Source organism: Onychostruthus taczanowskii, unplaced genomic scaffold (genome assembly GCF_017590055.1).
Source record: "Onychostruthus taczanowskii isolate IOZ18803 unplaced genomic scaffold, ASM1759005v1 scaffold39, whole genome shotgun sequence".
Taxonomy (NCBI): Eukaryota; Metazoa; Chordata; class Aves; order Passeriformes; family Passeridae; genus Onychostruthus; species Onychostruthus taczanowskii.
Window position 1 is genome coordinate 5,779,998 of NW_024501348.1, and position 27,563 is coordinate 5,807,560.

General features: G+C 36.2%; 1 protein-coding gene across 1 annotated transcript in view; it reads left to right on the forward strand.

Moving 5' to 3' along the window:
* ME1 (malic enzyme 1) overlaps window positions 1–27,563 on the forward strand; it is a 155,475-nt gene that overhangs the window by 41,914 nt on the left and 85,998 nt on the right. The window contains exons 3-5 of the mRNA XM_041412404.1: window positions 5,263–5,412; window positions 22,608–22,683; window positions 23,871–24,032. Of these exons, the coding sequence (XP_041268338.1) occupies window positions 5,263–5,412; window positions 22,608–22,683; window positions 23,871–24,032 (388 nt within the window). The remainder of the gene's footprint in view (window positions 1–5,262; window positions 5,413–22,607; window positions 22,684–23,870; window positions 24,033–27,563) is intronic.

Sequence of the window (27,563 nt, forward strand, 5' to 3'; positions counted from 1 at the left end):
GCAGCTTTGCAGTACAAATTTATTCTTGTTAATTTGGTTTTAGTGATGCAGTTCAACTGAGAAAACTATTAAGTCTTCCATTCACAGAAATAGCTTGAAACTACTGCAAGTTAGGCTTTTTTCTCACTAATGTGTCCACTAGTCAGAATACTTCAAATAAGATTTTAGTAATTAACATATAAAAAAGTGAATAGCTGTGTTTATTTTTCAGTTTTATTCTGTGACATGTGTCTATACTTTTTTCTCAGTTGTAATTTTTTATCCAAATATCTGAATCTTCTCCTTCCCCTTACAGTGTGAATAAATGTTATGGCCCCATTTGTAATGTTGGAGAAGCTGTGGTGGGATTTCCATCCACGGGAGATATTCCAAACCTGACTGAACATGGTCCTGGGCAAACTGCTCTAGCTGACTGTTTTGAACAGGGGATCAGATGAGGCGATCTCCAGAGGTCCCTTTCAACCTGAGCTAGTGTATGCTTTCATAACACAACTGCATAGTACTTAAATGTGTTTTCAGGGGTAATCTTGGATTGATGCAATTGTGCAAATTAAGTCATGTCATCCCTAAGGAGTATTAAACTATATAAATACACAAGTACGCCCCAAACGGAATTTTTTTCTTTAAGAAATCATATTTATACTCTGTCTAAACACCCAGCAGTTCTAAATTGACTATTCATGTCATGCTGTGTTTTGATAAAAAAATATTTTCCTCATGTATTATTGGGGCTTTATGTAGCTGTGATGTTTTCTCTATTTTTTTAGCAAAATAACACTGTGTTATGTGCAGAGGTCTACATTTGAGACCACTGATGGAAAGACTTGATAGCATTTTCATGAAGAAGATACTTCCTTTTAAGACTGTAAACATTGACATCTTGGGCTCCTTTGCAGATAAAATTCTTCTGTGAAGTGAGAGTGCAAAAATCTGCACGTGCAAAAATCTGCATGTGGAAACTTGACTTGCAGGTGTGTTTGTAAGTCAAGTGTCTGACAGTTTCATTGGAGTATGTCAGTAAGGAGCCTGCTTGCAGAACATGTGCATTACAAATGGTGAGCTCAGTCCTCAAGGCAACATGTGAACTCTGGTCTCCTATATTTATACTTGTATCAAAGAATTTTAAAGAGTGAATGTGATCCTACCACAATTTTACCTTGAATTTCTTCACTGATGAAGAGTGTCAGAAGCTTTGGCTCTTTTAACTGGAACTTGAAATCTCAAGGGCTCCCTGTAAAGGCCAGGTGCTCAAGGACAATCTTGTATAAGAGCATGCAGTTATTGTCTTCTACTGAGTGTAAATGTCCTAATTTCAGGAAAAGTCCCGTGTTTCTTGCAGCATGCATCTGGCATAGTCTTTGCTCTCATAGAAACAGTTATTGAAAAGAGGTGAAGGGAGGCTATTGTCTTCCTTCTAGAGCTTGGCAGTAGGTGTATACTTGTGTGTTTTATGTCCAAATACAAAAGATTAAGTACAGGCATTTAGATATTTCAGAAGTGGAAGCTCTTAAATACGTTAGACAGAACTGTATCATCTGATGAAACATAAATGCTGTGTATGGTGGCATTTTACATTGGCAGGATTTGCCTGGTTTTGCCTGGAAAGAGGGTGTGTGTAAATTCATAAAGCTAAGTTTCTAGCTAGTGCCATGGCATGATATGTTTTGGCACTGCTGAAACACCTTTGTGAACTTGTAGCATGAAATTGTTATGCTCTGAAATACCAAGAGTTCATATACAAAATGAATGTGGAACAGCAAGTCAATTGCCTGGTATACTTGGCAACAGGGACACGACTAAGAGGAAAAAATTCGATTCCTCTAACATAATTTGGAAAAGCTGTGATGGATTCTGCAAGTAATTAAATTTTTTTTTCTCCCCTGTATGTTCTTAATTGTCTTTCTTCGTGATCTGTATTGATACTGAAATTGTTGCTCCTCGCATGGTGACATCTTCTGCCTGAGCTTTTCTTTCTTCAGAGTCACACTGTAAAATGTTATACTGGATGTGCTAACATTAGGAGAGGGGCCATCAAATTGCTTTTCCAGAGAAGACTGCCTTATTTTGTTTTTTTCTTGAAGTTCCCTGTCTTTAATGAATTCTATATAAATACTGATGATGCAGAGTAACAGAGCTAAGTGTCTTACACAGGTTAAAAATAATAGCCTTTCCTCCCTCTCACATTTTTCAAGATAACAGAAAAAAAATGTGGAATTTGTTCTATTTTCACCTCTCCATTTTGCCTTGTAAAGTGTATGCCAGTGATAGTCCAGCCAGTTATCCTAAGAAGTCATCAGTAACTTCCTGCTAATCATATCAGTTTTCTTTTGGATTTTGGATGATATGTGGTTTACATCCTTTTGTTGCTACCGTATTTCATTCCCTTCATAATAGCAGACTAATATGAAACATTCTTAGGTAAAGTAAAGGCCAGGGGAGAAGTGTGACACACTGAAACTTGAATGCTTGGCAGTCTCCTCTGTCTGACTTGCCAGACCTTGGTTTTTGTCCTCTGAAACTCGTCCCTGAAATCTTCATTCAAGACTCCTGGTCTTGAGGACAGATAATACTTTTCTCCCTTCTTATAGCACAAACGATTGTTTTCACTGTTTTATTGCTTGTTTTCATTATGTTTTTGATGAAATATGGGCTTCAGTAAAAGATTCCATTAAATACTGAATTTTAAATATATTTTTTAAACACAATGCTGAAAAGCACTTCATGCTTTTAGTTGTGTAGATACTTGGATGTCGCTAAAAGATGCATTCTTGTTGTCTAATGTATTATAAACAACCCCACAATGAATATGAAGTATTTTTGGTTTTCCCTTTAGAAAGAATTTTTGAGAAATTTTATGCCCTTAACTAATCGAATTACAATGCTGAGAAGGAAGACATGTGCCTGCCATTGAAAAAGCCTGATAAAAATTGCAGTTCCCTAGAAATGTTTTCCACTTTATAATAGTATTTCTTATACCTATGTGGATATGATCAAGTATGTAATATTTGAAAATATAAGTAGTATGCAGTTACTCCTTTTGCAAGTTCTTTAGTATATCATGAATATAAAAGTGGCATGATAAATACAAGCCAGAAAATAAAACCCCAGTTTAATGCTATAGGACAGTAAAAATGAAGTGGAGAGTTTTAACAAACAGGTTTTTAATTTGAACCCCGAGGAAGCCTTTTGCTAATTTTCTAGTTTATTTTGCAAAAGATTTCTATACCCCATTTAAAATCTAGGCTTGATCTGAGTAATAACAAAGGATGATGAAAAGGTTAAGCCACACTTCATTTTAAAAGAAATTGGTTAAAAAAAACTGGCAACTGCTTTGGAATGGTGCTGTGGCTCACATGGTGTTGAAGTGTCCAGTATAAAGTGGGGGCCAAAAATATGCATGATATTCTCTAACATCATTTTAAATGTTTCCTAGTGACAAAAGGAAAGTCTTCATGTGTATTCACAACTACATGTGCAAGAATTTGTATTTCAGGATAAATGCTGGGATAGTCATCCTCAGGAGAAAGGTTCTAATAAAGAAAATGCTCTGAGAATTCAAGGACATTGCAATATATGCTATATCATAATGAAATACTGGGAAAATGAGAGGCTATAGGGAAATGTAATAATATGAAAGAAAATTAGTGTATATGTATGTATATTTGTAGCTGAGAACTACAAGAGCAGGATATAATTTAACCTTGGAGAACATTCAAAACTAATGTGTATGAAGGAAGGTAGTTCCAACTGCCTCATGGTGATGGTATTTAGAGAACACTGCAACTATTTGGTTTCTAGATCTTTATCTGTTTAGGGTCTGAAATACCCTTCATGACACAAGGGCAGGGATATTGTTTTGCCTCACTTCTGTCACCTCATTACAGTCACCAACTGCCAAACTGACTTTGCTTGCCTTGCCTATAGTGCTCGTTAAAGGTTTACAGAACAGATCCCAAAAGGAGTGCTTCCCTGATATACAGGGGTAGGGAGCTAAGATTGAGTGGAATGCATTCAGATTTACTAAGCTGTTCTTTGTCAGATGGTTACCTGGCTATATTTGTGTCTTCCTAAAGAATGAATTAGACTTTATTGGGGCACATGATGCCTAAGTATGCTGAAGGAAAGTTCATATGAATAATAGTTAAATACACAAATATTTAGGCTTTTGGAAGGAATGTGTTCCATATGTATCCTCAACACCTTTGTAATGGAATGATGGGCATATTAAACTTTCTGAGTGTAAGTAATTAGTAACCTATTGGAAATTAAAAAAAAAAACCTACATAAATTGTATACATAAGTTAAAGATTTTGTATAAGCCAATTGGTATAGAAGACTACTTAATTTTTACAGGAATACTTAACATTGCTAAAATAGTGAATAGACAGGTAAGGTGTAAGATCACTAAATTTCTAAATTTTGAGTGTTCACAAAGTGACAGAGTCATACCTATGTGAACTGATATAACTTGAAGTCGCTCATAGACTGATATAATTTGTCACACTCAGCACTGTAATGTGGCTTCCTGATTGGTATCTTAAAGCAGCAATCTAATTATTCAATATAAGTGGATGGTAATAAAAAGTAGGTCAAGCTAAACATGAACTTTCTTTCAATCTCATTTATATGATTCTTTTTTTTCCTCATTGATTTTATTTTTTAATAAATATAGAACTTCCTCAAAATGGTTTTAGTTAGGAGATATAACATTGCAGATTTCAACTCAAACATAGGCTTAGGGGATGAGAAGCCATGTTTGTATGCTTTCTTTTCAAAAGCTTTGCTTTTCAGTGTTTATTTCAAGTATTAGTCTGGATTTGAGATAAATTTCTATCTAGGAAAGAGTATGCAAAGCTTAATGTTTTTAGTTGTGTTTTCTTTGGGCAAGTGAGTAAGCTTGTTTAAGTTGTATTTAATGCTGCTCTCATTTCAAGTGGAACAACTGATATACACAGATAAGGTTCTGACAGACCAAGTCCTCAATTGCAGCACAGTGTTTTATACCTGAGAGGGATTACCTTCCTGAGTATGTAGAGTTTGACAACTTTGTGATGGCTTCAGGTTCTCTGTCTCAACCAGTTTGTTATGCTTTGCGTCTGAACCATTTGTGCTGTTAAGACTAGGAGAAATTTGGATACTTTCAATAAGACAGAGGCTATTATAGAACAAACATAATTTTATTTATCCAAACACCAAATCTATTTCTAAATCTACTTTATATGTTCCCTTGATGTTTGTCTAATTATATGTAATTCTCCACAGATACATGCTGCTAATGAGTCTTCAGGATCGAAATGAAAAGCTTTTCTATAAAGTGCTGGCTTCTGACATTGAAAAGTTCATGCCTATTGTTTATACTCCCACTGTGGGACTGGCTTGCCAACAATATGGTTTAGCATTCCGGAGGCCAAGGTATGTGAGTCTATACTTCAAATAAAAGTAATTGTATCTTATTTTCCTCTTGGAAGATTTCTGTAGGAGTTTTCTAACAGCTGCATGTAAGCCAAAACTGCAATAATTGAGATCATTCAAGCTACACTTTTGGTCTACATTGAACAACAGTTTGTGCATTTCTTATCTGCATTAGGAAGGCAAAGGGTTGGTTGATTTGCATTAAAACATGAATATATTTTTACTCTTATTGACTGAATATTAAACTGTATGGTATATGTGCTGTTTCATACTGTATAGAATAACTATTATAGTTTTAGAATCCTAGCTGCACATTAGAAGACAGAAGAATAGAACTTTAGTTTTAGATTTGTCTTAGAAACTTGAAAAGCATAGACTTTTGCCTGTATATGTATGTTATTGGTGTTTTATACATACACACATACACACACACATATATATGTTAAAACAATATGTGTAAAACTAAGCATGCATTATATATGTATCTACTGTTATCTTAAAAATTATCACAAATCATCAAAGTGCCTGTTTCATTGCTTAATGATTTCTTGCTTCATAGGTTGGTTACTGGAGTGTTTTTATTCTGTGTACAATATCTGTATTTATAGAATGATGAGGAAGTGGTATAAAAGAAGGATAGACACTTCTGTTTCACTCTGCCTCTTGAACATCAACTCTGAGTGTGAGGTGCTGTTTGAGAACATTGTGTATATCACTGCCTTCATGTGCAAACTGGAACAGCACTTTGGAGCCTTCTGCAGAATTTTCTGTCAAAGGAAGAGATAAATGAGCTGCATGTGCGTAGCTGTTAACAGAAATAGGTTTTTTACAGTGAAGGCATTGATCAAAAGTAAGAAGCTTGCAAGATGTAAGGGAACAAATGACTGCTCACAAATTCTTCAGCAGGAGATATTTCAGAGAGACTTATGGCTCCAAGGTTTTGTTCTTAATGTGAAAATCATTTTGGCCTTGTGACTGACAGAATGAGTCAGGACCATCTGGTCAACTGCAGAAAACAAGAATTCCCACTTCTGTGCACAGTAAAAAGTTCAAAAATACCTCAAGAATCCTTATTTAAACATGCTTAATGATCTGTGGCTTTTAGGTGCCTCCCTTAGTCATCTCCTTTTTCTGCCCCAGTATTTACCACCATGGTGATTTTACTGGCCGTCCAGGAAGATCTAAATGTGTCTAGAAATTAAGTCTTTGCTTACACTGGTCTCATTACTCCTCATTTTGATATTCTTTGCCATATGAAATATGTTCTTGAGGCAAGGAACAACAAAATTAGTTTAGAGTTCAAAAAGTAGGTGTCTCGTGGAATCACTAAATGAGATAATCTTCTGTGACTCCCTTATGTGTTTTTAGAAGACTTTATGGGCTCACGTGATATGCTTACAGTCACAGAAGGACTCTGGCTCAGGAAAAGGTTTTCATTCTGAAGCAATAGTTTGCAATTTTACAATAAACATTCATGACTGACCAGCTAACCATCTGATTAAGCATTATTTCTCAAGAGAACCAGCTGCAAAGTAACTTGACTCACTGGTTTGAAACTCATCTGTATAGTTGACATTTTTTGTAATATTCAGACTCAACTCAAGATTGCATTACTTACTCTGAATATTCAGCTTCAAATCCACCAGTTTAATAAATAAAAGCATTATTGTAGCAGTAAACAGTACAGATCTGATAGCAGATCTGTAACATGCACCTACCTGTACCACATTGTTACATAAACACAATTTAGAAGTCCAGTCTGTCTGGTATTCTTCCTAACTGTTGAGGAGGATGAAGGAAGAAAGGATCCTTCAGGGAGTTGGTCAGAGAAGGAATTTGGACCTCTACAAATAGAAGCTTTACTTATGCTGGGAATATAATGGGGTTCTGCTTCTATTGTAATGCTCATGCTATCATTAAAAGCATTATCTCAGAATCTACTAGATCACTTCTTGGTTCAAAGTTTCTATCCATCATTTAGACTCCTAAGGAAAAAATTCTTAAGTTGCATAAGGCATGTACGTAGTTATGACAGCTTTTGATTACTTACCAAGAAAGAATCTATTTCTGTAAATAGATTTCTGAAATACAACAGTTCTTTCATCCAACAAGAATAAATATGGGAAAGCTCAATGGAAATTTCCTCTAAGAATCCAAAATCAACTTTTTACATTGTATAGAGAACACCCAGGGGTTTAAGATTCTTGTGTAAACTCAGCATTCAGAGAAGGGAGGTAAAATTGCCAAACACTGCTACGCTGAAGACTTTAGACCTTGTTAAAATGTTGGTGACTGTTTATATCTTGCCATTCCTAGAAGGAAAAGCCATTTTGATCAGAATATGAACAGAGCAAGCCCGGGTAGCTATTGCAGCTACACAGGCATGGCAGAGTTCTCTGAAATAACTTCCAGAGTCACAGACTGTGCAGTCAGAAACTATCAGGCTGACTAGGAACCATTTTTAAAGCATCTCTGTTGGGTCTGATGCAGTGTCTTAAAAGGCAAAGTATGTCAGCTTTGAAATTGTTTACCAGATTTCCTCCTCACTGAAGTGTGTAGTCACTCAGCACATACAAATATGAGACTTAGCCCTTTCCTTATGTTTCTCAAAAAGAATGTATTTGTTTACATTTATTTTATGTATTACATTTACAATGATTCAGATGCACAGTATTGAATGCATATATTACAAATGTGAGTTCTTTTTTTGTTGACAAATATTTACATGGTGAGATTGCCAGCTGCAAGATAGCATTGCTTTTTAATAAAGAAAATAAATAGAGAATGGGAAAATATTTATTTCCTGTGACAGAACATGCAAAATGTTAGACCTTGGTATCAGAAGTTGCAGTCTGCTTGCCAGCGCAAGGTTAATCCTGTGGTACATTTAATAATACTTTTGTGGGTTTTAATGAGGCTTTTATTGGAATTATTTTTCTTAATTCCGATGGATGGCTGTGGCATCCAAGTCTCTTCTAAAACCAGATTTTGCTTACTGGAGGCCAGAATGTTGTCAAGTACTCCATGATCACATGAGCCAAGAAAGTTCAGTTCCTGGAAGTTTTTTGAGACTCTGTCTCTCCTTCAGATGTGTTGTGTTTTCATGATTGAGACTACTAGAATATCTGGATTTATTTCACGTACTTCTTCACCAGTATAGCAGCTCCCTTAGTTTTTTTTCAGCACATCTAGATGTTCCTCCCCTAGAAAAGCATGTATATGTATACATATGTCTGTTTAGGGGCTTTATTAATCTAATTGTTGCCCTACATAATTATCTTAGTGTCTTCATTTAGTTAGAAGTGATTATTGTGTAACATAAAATGATATTAAAAGATGTAACAAAGCACTAGTTTCACAGTTACTTTTCCTAGTATTTTCTTCTCTGAAAACTATGTAGAATTTTAATCTGTAAGTGGAAAAAAGGAAATATGCAGGCTTTTAAACTGATCTCTTGTAAGGTCTTGACTGTTAGGACAGCATATGGAATCAAAATGTTTTGCAGTTAAGGCATAAAGAACAGCAAAATGCTTCTTTGAAAATTAACTGTTGGAATTCTGTTCTGCAGAAGGACCTAGTTTGAGTGGCAAGTTGCTTTGTAGCATTTCAACAGAGAATTAGTATAGCTGTAGCATTTCTTCTAATTTTAGGCGACCTTCTCTTAAGGGCCTCTAAAGCCTCACGATGATGCCAGTTGCAACCTCTCACCAAGCAGTTTTGGAATACATGTTGGTCATTTTTCACTTTCGTCTTCTGTGAAGATGACAACTGTTGACATATTCCAGGCAACTGTTTTCTCTTTCCTTTTTTTCTCCGTGTATAGCCTTGCCATTGAGTTCATGGCATCGAGTAATTTTACTTTCTGGCACAATTCTGATCTGCTTTTGCTTTCATCAAGCTAAAACTTCACTTAGCATTCTGATGCTTCTGTGGCTCGAAGGTAAGGCTAATAGAATCTTCCCAGCAAAATATTTGCTCTGCTCTGAAAAGCTGGAAAAGGAGAATTAGCAGAGTGTGGAACTCCTCTTTTCTCTTGGATTGTCTTGTAGACTGGATTGTGCCCAACGTGTATTTAACTTGGTCTGTCAGCAGACAGTAATGGTGCTGCAGAGAAAGGTGTGAGTTTCTTGCACAGAAGATGTCAGTGGGCCTCATTTTGCTCATAGACTGCTTTGTAAATATTAAGCCAGTTTCTCATGTAAGAAGTTATTGAAGGAAAAACAGTTATGACTTGCTTTTTGAAAACATTATGGTATTCTTCAGTTTATATGCATGTAGTCATCTGGTCTCTCTAGAACTGTTAAATTCATGGCTTCTCATAATATTTTCGACAATAGGTTTCACCATTTAGGTACAGTGTGAATTTTTATCATTTTATTAAACTTTCACCTCAGAATAAAATCATGAATGACTAGCCTGTGCCAAACTGAGAGTAGGTAGTCCTGACCTAGCATTATGAAATATAACATCCTCCATGTTTTTTGTATGTACTTGGTGCTTTCATGTAGGCATAACCTACAGTACTTGGAGGCGGTGGTATTTACAGAAGTAGCACTTGGAGTTGTTCTTCCATTTAGTCTTGTCTGAGTTGGAGCGTTATCTATTATTAGCCTCTTCCTGTTCTCATAAACTTCATATATGATTTCTTCTGCAGGTAATATTTCAGGGACTTTTGATCAGGGTAATAAAAGCTTTATCCTAAAGCACATCACAAGCATGGAATTTCTGGCTTTCAGACCTAAGTTTTTAGGTGCATTGCTCTGTTTTTTCTGGATGGAGTACATTTTGGCTGTGAGCAGGAGGAAATGAGGCCATCCCTTCTCAAAACATAACTCTCAAAATGTTTGGCAGCAGTCAATGTTTGGTCATTCTTAACACGGTCTTCTAAGGAAGACGGCTAGCAAGACTCGGTGCTCCTCTACAGACATCCTTGGTGGTTTCTGAGCAAGAGGGCCAAAACTGAAATACTGTCCGTGCCTTTCTGTTCCCTTGTTCACTTCCTTCACAGAGTCTGGGATGTTTCCAGGGGATCCCTGTCCTCATTTGGCTTGCACTGTTATTTTTTAATAATTTCTAATATCTGTTGTGTGAAGTTAGAACTGAATGTTCTCCCTTTTCCACAAATTTGGGGGGCTCAAATTTATCTTTTCAAGGGCATCTGCACTTTGAGCTAATGGGAACTTACTTCTGTGGATTTTGGCATATGATTATGTTCCTCATTTCATTATATCCTACTGAGACAGTCCTCTGAAACAAAGAAGTTTCATACAGATGCTTTTCACTAAATTAGACGGACAGTTTGTGTGACAGTTAGTAATGCAGTATTTATTAGAACCTTCTTGTTTCCTTTACTAAAACAGTCATCTTGTGAATCTACGTGCAGAAGACTGAACAAAAAGTACATGATCCGAAGTGAAATGTCTTTACTCTGACTAATCTTTTCTTTCTAGTGCCAATACCACACAAAAGGTAGGCTCTATCCTTTGCAACAAATAAACTATATCTGCATTTTAAAATTAAGGTATTATTTTGGCATGTTACAATTTCATATCAACAACTATGACTTGTATTAATGTATAACCATGTTACTCTTCAACATCTTCCTATTTTCCTGGAGTTTTAGGGAGATTTTGATTCTATGCCTGCCTTGTGTTTACAAGCGCCCCGATTTCCCAAAGCAGTATATTCCTTAATGAAATGTAATTTAAGGGCAGAGATTTTATTTCAATTTCACACCTTTACTTGGCCAAAGATTCCACTGGCAACACTAAAGTATCAGGTCATACAGTACAGGAGAGGTCTGTTTATTAGCTCTGTCTAACTCTATACAAGCCATAGTTATCTACTAAAATTTTCCCCTCATGAAACAGCTTCTGTAAACCTGACAGATTTTTAGTTTCCTAATTGTCAACGTCATTTGACTTCCAAAACAAACCTTAAGAGTCATTTCCTTTCTAGAAGAGAACTTTAACTTTCCTTAGTTCAATACCTTTTCAAGGACAGCCTATCAAATCCTATGCAGTGTCTGCAAATGACGTTACTCCATCCTTCCTTTTGTACAGAATGATAGGTACAGTTGCCTCCCTTCTGCCTTGAGTGGCTCTGGGACAGCCCTGAAGTTGTAGCTTGCTCTTGACAGTAGTTTGCATATTGTATCTATCTCCATGGACTGGGATTCTGCACTATTCTAGTACTCATTTAGGACAACCCAGTCAGTAGCAGCTTGTGCCACATGAACAAACAGACAACTGCAACAGAAAACAAACACCTTGCAACTCATTGCTTGGGAAGTACTAAGAAAAATGTGTAGGTATCTTTCTCCCTTCCTAGGGCTATGCTCTGGAAGGGAAAGAGCTTCCTTTCAGGTGTCAGTGGGATGAAAAATAAATGGTGTTGCTCCATGTGTTTACAATAAGGTATCACAGGCAGTAGGGATTTTTGCATTGGTAACATGAGCTTGTAGCAGAGAACTGTTATATTTGACTGATAAACATCTAGAGCAGTTTTTTTGTGTTGTTTTTTTTTTTTTGTTTTGTTTCAATATTAAGATTTTCTTAGAGATAGAGGAATCCTATGCTATCCTATGCAAAGAGTTTTCTGTGTCCGCAGTAATTCCCAATGTTACCATCTGATACTGCAAAACAAGGTACCAGTAGTATTCAGATCAGATGCCAGTGATTTAGAAGCATTACACTGCTTTATTAGCTCACTCTGTATATATCCCAGCCCATGCCCAGAGGATGTTTTCCTTTAGGGGTGTGCTTACACTGGAGTTTCTCCAGCTTCCATTTTCTGTACATTTGTTGCACGTCCTTTGGCACCACCCAAATCCCCTGCTTCCACATTCAGCAGCTCCTCTGTTCAAAATGCTGTCATTACTCAGCAGTCCAACACTGTCTCATTGTTGCATTTCCAATACAAGATATTTAGTAACTTTTAAAAAACCCCTACAGTGATTCCTGTAACTGTATTTGGTAAAGTCTGAAAGAGGAAGGAAAAACCCTAGTAAAATCACTGCAACTTTGCAGTAGCTTGGCTATTCTAACATCACAGTTTTTTGTCTTTGTCTACAAACTTTCTGAATAGATAGACAAGTCTTAAAATGAAAAATCAAAAGTGAAGACAAAGCATAAATATTTTCAGCCATTAAGAGCCTAACAAATGGGATGATTGTGTGTTGTAATCTATCTTGTGTTTCTCTACATTTATGGCTAGATGTTTTGGTCCAGGAGCTTTTTGCATACTACATTTGGGAGAGCCATATGCATAGGAGGCTTCTGAAAAAGACAAGAACAAAAGTTTTGGGATAGAAGTGGACCCTTTTATTTCTTGCAAGGCACTTCTGTCCTTTTTTAGCAAAGTTTTACAGCTGCATAAAATTGTTTTCTTATGGGCACAGCTGAATAAAAAATGTCATCATTGTTAATTATAATAAACTCAAAAATAAAAATAGTAGGTCATAACATTACCGAACCTATTGTAGAGTAGCAGTAATCATGTAATTTGCAGCTTGGTGGAGAAATGTTTACGAGGCATCTGACGTCCTGACCACTGCTCTTGGAGTTAAGTGGTGCACTGAATGTCAGTTCTGCTTTTTGGCTAATAACTATTAGGTGATTAAGCCACAAGCAGGAAATCCACTATCTTTTAGAAAATGGTGGGTAAGGGCCTGCTGGGAGCATAGATCAAATAGATCAATGTGCATAAACTAAACAAAACAAGTCATTGTTGTAAGAAAAGCAAGGACTTCCAGCTGAAGGCAGACAGTGATATGGAAGCCTTAAAACAACTGGCAGAAATAAGGGAAACATTTACTGAGAAATACCAAAAAAAAGAAAAGCAAGCTTGAGTTTGTACTGAATGAGAACCCATGCCTTTGGCACAAAGATGGTCAAAAGCCAGTTCTCATTTTTGCTTCTTAATTTCCAAAGCGACTACTTTTAACATGAATTTCTGTTCAGTCTTAAGGAAAAAGGGAGTGTAGGGGCTCTCACAACTTAATTTTAGTACTCTAATGTACTGAAATTAACTATTGTTTTCGGCATTCTGGTGGAATTTTCCACCTAAAGGAAGAGCTTCCTATTCCTGAGATGATGCTGTTATGTAGCTTACAGAGACACAGCAGCACATTTCCATTTCAAAAGTTCCCAATATTATGAAAACTTTGTTGTATCAGAGGGTATTTTTGGTTGCTTTTAACTTTTCTCTTAGCATTCTTTAGACTTATTCTATGCACATATGAATGTACAGGTTTGCTGCACTGTATGTTGAGGGTCAGGTTATTCATACAGCCTGTTTTAGGCAACAGTATATCTGTTCCCTTGGTCATTCAAAAGGAGCTTCTTGAACATGACTCGTAGGTATTTATCTCTGGCAATGAAAATACAAAACATGGTTTGCTTTCTGTTCAATTAATAATGTTTTTTCATTAATAGTCTATGAGCATGAGGAACTTGTCATTCTCAAGAAAATAGTGTATTGAAAGAGTCTTGCCTTATTCTTCAAGCAATGTGCTGATTTCTACTTTTACTTTGTCACTTAACATAGAATGTAGCAATGCTCCATTTCATGCATTCAAATAGGATACTTCATGAGGGTGGTTGTAATGCCCGTCATTTGGTGAATGGTTTGTTCATTCAGTCTTACAGTGAAACAAATGTCATCTTTGAAAGACGACATAAAATATGGCATGTAGGCTTCCAAAGGCAATATCCTCAGAAAAGCTGGTGTGCTTTTTGACACCGGACTCGAGCCTTTGATTCCCTTGAAGAGGCTGGAAGCTCCCTAATGACGTTTCAGAAACATTTCTGAAGTGACTGCTAAATGATGTTATTTAAATACTCCATCACCCCATAGGACTGGCTCTGACTCTTCGCTGGGTCCTTTCTGTGTCCTGTGCTTTGTTTCCTGTATGTGTTTAGTGAAGACCAGCAATAATAGGTTGTGGGAGCTGGGATTGTTGCATGCTGTGTTTTTTCCCAAAATGTTGATCTTGACTTCATGAAATGAAAATCTTTACATGGGGTCATGACTGAATTTTAATAAAAAGGAGAGAAAGTATAAGGCTATTTGCCTCTGATGGATGAGGTTAATTTTTAGCACAGTGACCAGATATATTACAGATTTTTAATGCCCAAAATGTTTCCTTGGGGTTCCATCTATTACAGTTATTTTCTCAAGTTTTATGATAAAGGCTTCTAGTAATTTTTAATTGAGTCAGAAAATCCTTATATTTTTTCTTAAATATATTAGATTCCTATGATTAAAACCACTTTGTGTAGGTAATATATATGTCCTAGGTCTTTTTGGAAAAATATTAATACTTTTTGTGTGAGTGAATTTCAGAAAACAGCTGGTGTCTTGGAACTTTGTTAACATCAGATTACAAAGGTTTTAAGAATAATCATGCTGCTTCTGGGTTTCTTTGTCTGAGATAGAGCTGGACCTGCAGGTGTGTTTCCCGTGTTAAAAATTGTTATTGAACACAGTACTAAAAATTTGGTCTGTCTGATACATTCATTCATGCTGTAAATTTAATAGGAAGTAAGTACAGAAATAGTGCTGCTCATCAGGTTGTTTGCATTTTTAAAAATGTGCTTATGGTAAAGGGAGATTTGTACTTTTTCAGAGTGTTCATTTTTAGCAGTTAGAGTCAGCTTTGCTAATGGAGACAGTGTCTCATTTCAGGAGTGACTTTTTCATTGAAGTTGGGTAGGATATGCCATAAGAAGAAGCATTTTTAGATAAATTTTCACTTTTGTCCTGATTAATAGTTACTGAGAGCAAATTGTGGTGATTTAAAGGTCAGTTAACAGGACTTGAAGGACATTATTGTCTAAATACAGGGAATTTTCCATGTTCCAATGAGCCAAGGCAGCACAAGTTGTTGAAGTAAATAGAAGAACAGTGATCTCACTTGTTTGAGTATTTCACAGTTTAAGTAGCATTTAAATTTTTTTTTTTTTTAGAAAAGCATCACCAGCATTGCAACATTTCTAGCAGATAACATGGTTGATGTTTGTTGATGGCTTTCTATGCAGTTAACATTAGCATAAAATAATACAAACATGATAGCTGTTGAAACAGAACAGTAGGTTATTTTTTGTCTTAAAAATGAATGGGTCTGGCTCTAGTAAACCATTCTCTCATTCACAGTCTTCAAATAGTTCTATTTGTGTCCATTAGAGTGTAAGTAATTAAGTTATTTATTGAGCAACTGTCAGAGGAATTTAAGTAGCTTCTGGAGCGAAAGAGCTGCAGTGCTTAAACCGTAGTATTTTGTACAGTCTGCCTTTTCCTTTGCAAACAAACATCCCGTTGTATTGCTGCTGTGTGGTTAAGCAACAATATGTAAAAGTGGATTGTCTAGATTAGTGATGCTTTAGGAATATAGCAAAATCAATAAATTCATGTTTTAAGGAGTGACTATAAAAATATTACTTGATTTAGTCTTTTTCTGTATGAAAAGGATGCATTATTAGTTTGGACATTCAGACCACAAAATGTTGTGTAAGTAGAGGAGGTGAGGCACTATATGAAAAACAGGGTTAGATATCTAGATATACAGTAAAGAGTATTGTATATGATTAATGCAAAACATCTGCAATAACTAAGTCCATGAAGTTTTACTATGAAGTATTTTAATATAGTTTGAGGTGAACTGTATGGTTTCCAAAATTAACTAGAGTTTTTTTGATTATTAGTTAAGTGTCAAGCTATAATTATTCTTAGTACCATGTAAAATTGGTTTTAAAATTTTCCAGTGTAAGGCTTGTAATGTTACTCCAATTTTTTTTACAATGTAATTTTTTTGGGGTTGAATGACAGCAGTTGAGGAATTACTTCCTTGGGTTGCTTTTTATTGTACCAAAGCCTTGCCTTCTTTGCTCTCTTCTGGACCTTATCTGATGGGTATTTTACAAAGTAAAAGCAAAATGTTACAAGAAAAAAATATGCTTTTTGCAAAAATCTGTGTACACTCAAACTCATAATGTAGAGATTACATGCTTCGGTAGCAAGAATCTCAAGGGGCTGAAAAGTCCAGACATTTTTGGAGAAAAGTAGTAAGACAGGACTGATGCAGGCGTGTCTCTGTTCCCTTGTCATTTGCCTTCAGACTGTACTGCTATGGGCAGCTTGTAATTTTTTTTTCATTGTCACTCTGTTGTGTTACAATTTAGAAAATGTGTGCTGTATGCAAGCTCTGGAGCCTGTTTCAGATGCAGAAGGGCAGATGGGGCAATGTCTGTGTATGTGGCCCCTGGCTGCAGGTGTATCAGCACTGTTACAGCAAGTTACGTAACTCACCACGTTGCAAATTGTGGAATAGCGGCCCCTGGTTCCCTGCTTCCCTAATCCCACAAGAGATGGAAGAGGGAATGTCAGAAGAAGAAGAAGGAGGGAATGAACCTGAAGTCAGTTTTCTGAGTAAACCCAAGATGTGGGCAGAAGGAGTTTTATGCGGAAGTTCCTGGAACCCATTGGGTTGTTTGAACCAGCTCTTCTGACTGAGTGCCACCTGGATCAGTCTCTTTGAAGCACACAGTGTCCATTGTCATTTTTCAAAGAAACAAGGCAGAGCCGTGGACTCTAGTTGAAGATCTTGGGTAGGCTTGAGCATAGTGTGGGTACTGTATTGATTCTGGCAGGATCAAGAGCACTGCAACTCGCTGGGGCTTGCATCAGAAAAAATATTATCTTCAGTAGCTATCTACTCCAGTTGTATTTTCAATTTTTTAAACATTATAATTTATTTTTAAATAATATTTTAACATTTGGACTAAAAGATTTTTCCCAGTATCTGAATCTTTGTGTCACTAGAGTTATGTACCTTTTATTTCTCCAAATCTTATCCTTTCTTTTCTGAAACTTCATTCCCCTGAGGTCATGCTTTCAAATGCCAGGCTTACTGCTGCTGTCTTTCAGGTTAACTTTATCACTTTCCTGCTTTAAAGGCTAATTCACATTGGATACTGTATGGTTCTGTAAGTGGTCCAAATGTACTTTTCTGTAGATGTTATTTTTAACTGTAGTGACTATTGGAGCATGACACTCACTCACAGGGATTGATGAGCAGCTTTGATGGACTTGGGCATGTGAAAGAAGGCTACAGAGGCTGCCAGCACTGGATAAAGACTGTCACGAAACAGTGCTTTTCAGAAGAGATTCTTGAAATAAAACTAAATGCTGGTTTGCTCCTGTAGCTGAGGATAGACTGTTCAGACCCCTTGACACAAGCATTTCCCATTTACAGGGATTATGAAGACCGTGTTTTTCTGTATTTTAATAATTTCCCTACAGTCTTATGCCAAATTGGGCATTTGAGTCGCTATAAAAATACAGGAGGCTTTCATTACTCTTTTATGTATAGCAAAGTGTAGTTGGCAGATATTAGCATCTGTCTTTCAGAGTATTTGATGTCTTCTAGAAAATAAATTTTATAATCAGTAGTCATTTACAAAACCAAATGCTAAGCATGAAATAACACATAATATTTATAAACTTTTATGTCTTTTCAGGATTATTATCTTACCCTCATTGGCATTCATGTGCTGCTAGAATTTACTTTTTTATGAACTACATCTTACTCATATATAGCTCCACACTTTCAGAGGTTTTAGCAGTACCTACTGTTCCTTTAATGCTCCTGTCCTATTTTTGATTTTTGTTTTTGATTTAGTCTTTATTTTGCTTCTAACAAATTTTTCTGTTTAAATACAATTTGAGTGTGCCACATCTAGAAAATGTAAAGCCGGGTTTCTTTAACACTGATGAATTCAGGCTGGCAGTCAGTAGCAACTGCTATTTCAGCATCAGCTATTTTATATATTGAAAAACATACCTGTGTATGAAATTCATCCCCGTACAAAGGGAAAGGTAAAGAAAATAAACAATGCTGTCAACAGCTGCATTTCTTAAATCAGCCTATCTCTTGTATTTATCAGGCCCCAGTGGTCTTGCAGTGCAAAGGAACCTGCTATGGTAAGGTGTAATGAAAATTTTGAGGATGTTTTAAATGAAGAAATGAGACCACGTTAAACAGTCACAACTGGAAATGTGGTGAAAAAAGAGCAGAATGTTCTTTGGGGAGGATATAGGTACTCTTAATTCCTAGTACAATTGCATTGCTTTTTAAGATTTTAAAAATAGGAGGGAATTTCAGTGGGGACCAGGGACATAGTTTACCTCTTCCTTGCCAAGTGCACAAGTTTGGAGGAGTAGGCTCAGAAATAAACTGTGTCTTGCCCCGAGATTTTTTTTTTTTAATTATTATTATTAAGCTTGTTGGTTTAGGCTGCCTGGGGAAGTGAAGTCACCTCTGCTCTAACTCTATGTACAGTTCATAATTCAAATAACAGTCTTGAATATGTAGGGTTGTGGGGTTGTGAGAAAAGTCTGAACTTCTTTTCATTAAACATGTTTGGCATTTTCTGAGACATGTTAAGATTGCCTCCTGTTGTTATAAGAAGAGGAAAGAAAGGATTATTCTGTTAGAATTACACATTTTCCTAAACTGTTCTTTAATAGAAAATAGACAAATACATTGCTGGTAGATTATTGCTTCCTCAAAGCATAATAAACAAATGCTCCATTTAATTCTGTTGACTTTGTTCTCATAGATGAGAATTTTAATAAAACAGACCCAAATCATGTGCTGTAAAATGACCTCCACATAACTGGTAAAATTTGCTACAGTGTAGTGAGCTCAGTGACCCAAAATAGATCCACCCTTTGTTGAGTGGATCTTGGATATCCTCATGTGGGCTCCCCCCTTACTTACTCTTCAGCCTTACTGCTGGTGTGATGAGAACAAAGAAGGCGTAGTTACTTTTTTGCCTAATTATTCCTCTGCTGTAGTTTCATACATTTTCTGGCTAGCTGAAAATGGGTGTGACTAGCAGTGCTTGCTTTGGCTGGGCTGGTATCAGCCAGTGCTGAGCTGGGGGCTCACTGGGGCAAGCTGGTTCTAGACGAGCACTTCTGTGTATGTGCTTAGGCGAGTTCTATCATATGTGCTTAAGCAAGACAATCTGCACTGTGCCATGTTCAAAATGAACACATTGATTAGAAGACTGATCTGAGACTGCAAGCTTCAGAACGGTTTTAATTCACAGTTTTGGTGATTGGCCTTCTTGTCTTGCAAGAAAAGACACTATGTATAACTGAGATACCAATTAAAATAGAAGGGACCACACTGTGTTCTAAAACCTACAGCTGCTTTTCCAGTGAGCTTGCCAACCTGGAGTGCTCTGAAAGTGTGTGCAAGAGAACTTAATCCTGCTTCCCCATGAGTTGCTTTTCTTCTTAGAAATGTGAATATGTGCACACTGAAAATCAAGCAGCATATTCTTCTCCATAATATTTTCCCTGTATCTTGCTTCTTTCTCCATGTGATTCTGTGTATTACTTGTCCATCTGTTTTAGCGGCCCCATTCTGAAGTGCTGTGTCAGACAAGTGCACATCCTGCAGGCCCTCTCTTCCTCATACAGCAGAACAGGGTGTGCATCACTGGCATGACCATGCTTATTTTTATCATTAACATTATACTCAAATGGATAATTCAGTCATATTTCCAGACTGAAATCCATGTAGAACTGAATCCAGTTTAAATCATCTAGCTTGCCTCATGCTTCATTCTTCTTGTAGCTGTGCTATGACAGCCCCAAAATAACTATAATGTCTGCTAGGTAGCCAAATTGCTGACTACCTTTTCAGCTTCTCAGCCCTATCCCCCTTAAAATAAACCTATGCAGTTGGTACTTTCCTGGGCTATAGCATGGCCTTATGGAAATGAAAAAATACACATGTAGTGCTACCTTTTGATGGCTGTCTTGCAGGTAGAATTGCCAGTGAATTCAGTCCCAGTAATACTGACTGAGTATTCTTGTGGCTGACACCTTTGCAAGTCAGGGTTCCTCTTACCAACCTGGTGTACCTACTTGCAGAGAGTGCCTTACGGAAGAAAAGTGTTTTAGTTAAAGAAATGAAGGATAACAAAAAGAGATCCAGATAAAATAATTTAAAAAAAAATAGCCTCTCATATTCTGTTCCCTTAAACTTAAGAGTAGCTTCTTGGTCAGGCCAGTGTATCCAGAAATGTCTTACTAAACTAGAAATAATGGAGGGAAAGGGAGAAAGAGGGGAGTGGAATGCTTTTGACATCACTATTTACACTTCAGCTTCTATTTTCCTTTGTGGCTTGAATCTGATCCTGCTTGAACAGATTTTTGAAATACGCTCTCAATACTTATTCAAAGGTCCTTACAAATGTTCTAACAAAATTCCTTCTGGAGCAGCCAGCCTGCCTTTATTTTCCTCTGCTGGGGAATTTATTCCACGGTGACCTCTCTCCCTAGCTTGCAAGGAAGAGGGCATTTCGGCACACTGGGCTGAGCTCTGACTCTTTAGAAAATCAATGCAAAATCTTGGTTCATTTAACACAAATCTATTAGATTGGTGTAAATTGGAGAATGGAGACAAGGAGAGGAGTGATCCCACAAGATCGCTTTCTTCCAGCACTCTGTGCTTGCTTTCACACACTCATCTGTCACAACTGTCTCTTGAGGCTAGCAATTTTGATAAGATGTACTTTATGATTTAACAGTTTACAGACTGTTTTATAAAATGATGCACGGTAGAATACATCAGAAAGGAAGCATCATGTATTTTTCTTTGCTGTTTTATGGATTTCATTGTTAAGGGACATCTTTTTTCAGGTTGCTGGCTCACAAATAGGTATGCTTGTGTGCAATACCAGAACTCTTCCAAAGTGTGGTAAAATTAACCCTCCTGTCCCTGAAGACCTGTTGCCTCCACTGGGATGGAGAAATTAATTTGCTGACAGATGCTACTTATTAAGAAACAACCAAAATACATTAATATCCAGCCTGGTCTGTTAGTTCTGAGCATGGGAAATGGACACAGAGAATGAATTAGAAATGCCAGGGTGAGAAAATTTCTAGTTCTAGGGGAAAATGCCTAAAATAAAATATTTTGGTTAATCACAGTGTGCCTTACATTGCATTTTGTCCTAAATAATAAAGAATTTCAGTTGCACATTTTTGACATCAAAGAGGGAAGGAGACACTGAAATATTAAATTAAAAAATCAATATAAAATACAAATTGTATGATAATCTATAGATAAACATATCACCTAATATGTTTGAAATATTTAAACATATGAAATTAAATATAATGTTTTTGCTAATTTTTGCTGTCTTTGCTGGTATACATTTAACACTGCAGGAGATCTTTTGCTTGACTTGGTATATGTGCAGTCATATCTGATAAGCCTGTTCCTGATTTATTAGTTTTATTTAGACCTATAAGACCCACTTGTATGAATGTGAGGTCATATTCTGGTAGACTTACATTTCAATTATTTTTTCAAAAGTTTTCTCTAATTTTTACTTTAAAATTTTTAAAACAGGTAATAGAAAATGCTTTAGAATAATTCTAAAAGATAATGCCTTATACTTACTAATGCAAAATGTAATTATGAGAAGACATCTTTGACATGGGCTTCTTCATTGATGTTTTCTTTGTGGATTTTGAGAGGTTGCATTACGTGCATTCATGGGTTTTGAGAGATGGCATTTTTCTACTATCTCACATGAAAAAAGCAGATAATAAATGGAATTAAACGAACTCTGAATGGACTCAAAATGGCAATCTAATGAAATAGGGAGACTGTTTTCTAAACACATAAGTGAATGCTCCTGATTTATTTTATGTAGTGATAATATCTATCTTATTTCTGGTTTTGTTCATAGCTTAAAGCTTTGGCCTATTCTTGTTTGTAAATGTTAGGGCTGCTGGGGCAGTAGTGATCACTGTCCTAGGAGGCACTCATTTTGTGATCAGGGACAGCTAATGAGCACATTTGAACAGACCAAGTGCTGAGTGCGTTGGTTTCAGAAAGGACTCTTAGAGGTTCTCTCTGCTCAGTAAATCTTTGCTGAATTACTTGTTCTCTGATTTCTAAATGTAGATGATTAATTTACTTATTCATAGAAAATTAAGCTCTTATTCTCAAACTGAATTTATTTATGTTAGGAACACATTTGCAAAGATTTAATGTATTATTTGATTAGATCATACTTATTTTATTTATATTACATTGATTTATAATTATTTAGTTACCTGTTTATATGAAAAGATTTTTTTTTTTGTTTCGTTTTGTTTTTTTGCAGAGGTCTTTTTATTGCTATTCATGACCGGGGTCACATTGCTACAATGCTTAAATCCTGGCCAGAAAGTGTCATCAAGGTAAGTACGGTTTTAGTTGCATAACAAAGCTGATGCTGTTTTGTACCCAAGATGAATTGGTTAAGATATTTTTTATAAACTTTTTCTCAGTGTATATTTTGGTGATTTCTTAATTCATTTTTTCAACAGAAAGAATGCTGTTACAGCCAAAGTTTGAGGCATTTAACACTTAGTTTTTTAGCTATAGGTGTCTTTATAGATTAATTGGTTGATTATATGGAATATTATGTAAAAAAAACCCACCAAACCTGAATGCTTTTTCTGCATTTCAGGAAATCAGAGTGGTTGAGGTAGGAAGGCACTCATCTAGGCCATCCTCCTGCTCAAACGGGGTCAGCCAGCACAGGTTATTCAGGGTCCAGCCTTTGAGTTTTGTGTATCTCCAAGGGTAGAGACCCCACATGATCTCTTGGCAACCACACTCTAAAGAGTTTGAATTAGTAGTTCTCCACTTAAAGTGCTTCTTGGTCTCTCTTAAAAAAAAATCTTTAATTTCCAATTAAAATGGCTTGCTACTGAGTATGACAAGAAAATTATTGTGTTGTCAGCTGTTTGCCATACTGAGCATTTCTCTCTTTTATTATGAAAAGTCTTTCTTACTAGCATAGACAGTTTTTGGGGTTTACTAAATTATTATATTTCTGTCAATGAGAGCACATGCTTCCTGATATGTATAAGTATGATGGAGTGTGTTATTTACTCAAGGGAGGAAGACATAGATCTTTGAAGCGTAAGAACCAGGTGCTTGTAGACAGCCGTGACAAAGGCCAGTAGGAGTGACTGGCTCTGGTTCTGCTGAAAACAGACATGACAAAACCCAGGAGTTTGTGGTTCTTCTTTTTTTGTGGATAACTTCCTTTCCCTTCCTATTCTGTTTTCATACTGTTGACAGAAAAATGTGAGAGGGAACAATGCCAGTTCTCTTGTAATGTAATACTAAATACCTCTCTTGTGTATTCTTAAAAGTTTTGTATGAATGTCCCATTTACACTGAAGCAAGAGTCTAAAATAGTGTAACAAAACCACAGTAAAATATAACTGATTTTGCTTTTGTTGTACTATTGATTTGTTTGCACCTGTTACAGTTTTTACATTGAAAACAAAAAATGACTGTAAGAAAATAATGGAATACTTGGTACATAAAGGCAAGGAAGTGATTTTTACAGTGCCTTCATTTCTTCCTCCAGGCTATTGTGGTGACTGATGGTGAACGTATTCTTGGGCTTGGAGACCTTGGCTGTTATGGAATGGGCATTCCTGTTGGTAAACTGGCACTTTATACAGCATGTGGAGGAGTAAAACCTCATGAGTGTCTACCAGTGATGTTGGATGTGGGAACAGATAATGAGGTAAATCCTTTTCTGAGGTGTAGTGAGGGGTTTTTGTTACAATACTGGCTTTGACTATGTGCAGACTAAAAAGTCATAAGGAAAATGTCTCATCCTAATATACAGTGTAGATATACTCATCCTAATGTGCAGTGTAGACTGTTCTGTAATGTTTAAGTAATTAAGGACACTGTTGTCTGTAAAAATGTGCTGCATACACTGTACATGGTAAAATGTGGTATAGGAAATTTGCTCTCAAGAAAAGGAGGATGATAGAGTTAAAAATATAATTCAAGGCAGCATTCTTTCTCCACTTCTGTCACAGAATTTCTCTACTGTGATTTTCAATGTGAAGTTTGAATTCAGATTCAGAATAACTATGCCCCTCATGTTGGTGAACTGCTTGAGGCTGTAGTCTGATCTGTGCTGGCATGATGTGCCTGTTTAATTCAGTTGTATGTTCCCTTTAGTTAGGAAAAGCACTGTAAATTTCACCCAAGTGAAGTTCTAGTGCTTCAAGTAGGTGGACCTTACCCCCTCTAACTTGGCTTCCCATTTGTGTGAAATTCAGAGACTTAAATGTGTTGAAAATTGACTCTCTTCTTTCCAGTACTCTTGGGATTACTTGGCCTTGATCTTCCCTTTTTTAATTTTTTTTTGTCTGAAAGAATATTTGAATACTTGAAGACTGAATGATGTCAAATTAAAAACAAAATCACCTGCAATGTATTTACACTTTTGTAGACGTAAAGAAGTTGTATTATAAATGATACATGTGTTAAACTCTATGCATGATAAATGTATCAGAAATTGATGTATATTATAGTTAAACAAAGTTCCTGCACCAGTAAATTTAGCTTGGGCCTCTGGATTTTTGGGTTGGGTGTGTGCATCTTCAGCTTTACACACACACCCTCACCCCTGCCCCAGTGGGGTCATTTAGACACTGCATGATGAAAGCATTACTGAACAAGAAATGTCTCTGTCTCTGTCCCACCAGAGCCCCCTTCTAAAAACACACAGGCTTTCTTGTGAGACGTATCTGAGCGCTGTAGCAAGTACACATATCAATTCACATATAGGTCTCATTAGCTATAAAATATTTTTATATTTGGTTTTAGCAGTTATTTTGGTTTTGAGTAGTTGGGCCAGTTTGTAATCTATTAATGAATGTTTCTGAATTGCATCAGCTACTTGTGACACTTCAGTAGTCTTTTCATTTTGCTTTTATGCTTGTGTTTCATTGTAATTTTATATTTTTTGTAGCATATTATTTGCTTGAAAGATATCAAACATCTATATATGGACACAGCAACAGTAAAATGGGCTTAACCATGTTAGTAGCCCAACTTTTATGTCACTGTTCTTGTGATTAAGCATTGAGTTCAATGTCTATGAAGGAGTGGCACACAAAGTATTACAATGTGCATAAAATTTGTGTGACCTGAAGTTTCTAGATGCTCTGAAATACCTTCTGATCAGGAGGATGCCTTTTGCCTTTTTTTCATTTTGGGATATGGCTTCTTATTAGGACTGTACGGAATGAGACCTCTGAATTCAGCTCTTGGGATGTGAACAGGTGTGACTTTGTTGCTGTACCCCTTAACTAATTACATGACATGGGCCTGACAGTATTCATTAATGGGAGCTTGGATATAGTTCTCAGGCTTCTTTAGTCAAAGTTAGGGATCCTGGGGCACCATCTCTCTTAGTTTCTTCCCTCAACACCCTTCCTCTCACCCAGTGGCACATACCTGTTCTCTCCTTAACACTTATGTTCATGTAAGCAGTTGATGAGTCACTATAGAGAACTGAAATGACCAAAAAGCATCCATATTTTGCTGGTTAAGCTGATTATATTAGGCCAAGCTGGCATGGAATTGCATTGCAATTCCTTATCTTTAAAGCTACTCTTGAACAAACAAGTATATTTTTAGGCTGTATTTTCTTAGTCTAGTCAGGATTTTCCATAGTAAGACACAATAGAAATCACTCTTACAACTTGTGCATATATAAATAATAATTATGATGAACATGTTTTTTTAAATGTGCAGATGTTTTCCATTTAGATTAGTTTCTTCTCCCATTCTGTGGGGGCCTCCCTTCTTCAAAGGAAGTTTTAAAAATGTACTTTTGGCAACTATAATGCGGAGGTGCACAACCTGCAAATTTTCCAGAAAGATTAATTCTTACTCAAAAGCAGATTGCAAAAAAACCCCAATTTCACAAGCTGTCATGCTATATTGTTTTGTTGTGTACAGAATTCAAAACACTTAACTTTGAGGAACAACTCACTCAGTTTGAGATGGTTATTAAAGCCCTTGTTACTGTTAGTTTTAGCAGAGGTATTTTTAGCTAGGATATTATCCTGTTACTCATAAAATTGAGGAAAGAAAAGAGAAGCAAGTAGAACATTTTTACACAGTTGCCTAGATAATAAGCAAGAGAAATGGAAACTGCTTATTTATGGTTAAAAACTTGACCTAGTAGAAAGTCCCGTGTGACCAAGCCAGTAAATGGTTCCATGTAGTCAGTGTGGGACTGAGTGTCCAAAAGAAGTGGTGTTGACTGCTGCCAAAAATAACAGGCCTGTTTTGTAAGGTATTGACAGGGCGAGTAATTACTGAGGAACATTTTTATTCAAAGCATTTAAAATATTATTTGGAGTACTGCTAGTTATTTCCTACAAACCATGACAATCTCACTAAAAGTTATGCCTTACCAGTAGACATGTATATTTTAGGTGTGAGGGTGGTGCTTCTTAGGTGGGATTTCAATGCAATGAAAACATACTGAGGCATTACTCTGACTGCTGATATGAAAGTGTTGTTGGAAATCCTGAGGTGGTATGATCTTTGGATCTTGAGTGTTCATCTAATTTTGCAGAAATATATGTTAAATTACCTTGCAATGTTTAAAGAAATTAACTGTGGAAGAAAAAGGAGTAATTGTCAAGACACACACATTTGCAGTTTAGTGGAGATCTACCTGAAACACATGCTCAGCACTGGAAGAGGGATGGTTTAAGAAAGATGAAAATAATCAAGCTGGATCAAAGGGAAACATTTAAACATCAAAATTAGAGTGATGATTGTTTTCTGCTTAAAAGATGTGAATAAACTCTCACAAAATAAACAATGTCGAGACAAGCCTTGGTTAAAAATCAGTCTGGCTTAAAGGGATGTGAAAACTGGCAGTTTAATAAAACCAACCAAACAGCAGAGCCAATTCATAGTAATAGAAACCAAGGTCAAAAACTACAGGCAATAAAAAAGCAAAAGACACTAAAGAAAAGTAACTTAATGAAAATATGAATAGTAAGAATGAGGTTTTCTGTTTTTCCTGATGCTTATCCTTAGTGATGGTACATGTGGAAGTATTAGATTGTCCCTATAAATATGGTAGATACTTCTTAATTGTAAGTTTTATCTATCTAGCTAGTTCTTTTTGGCAAGAATTCATGTTTCCCATTTTATTAACAGCAAATGAATATGTTGAAAAAGCTTTAAAAGTTTGTCAAGATCCTTAAATCAGAATGTCCAAATAATGCTT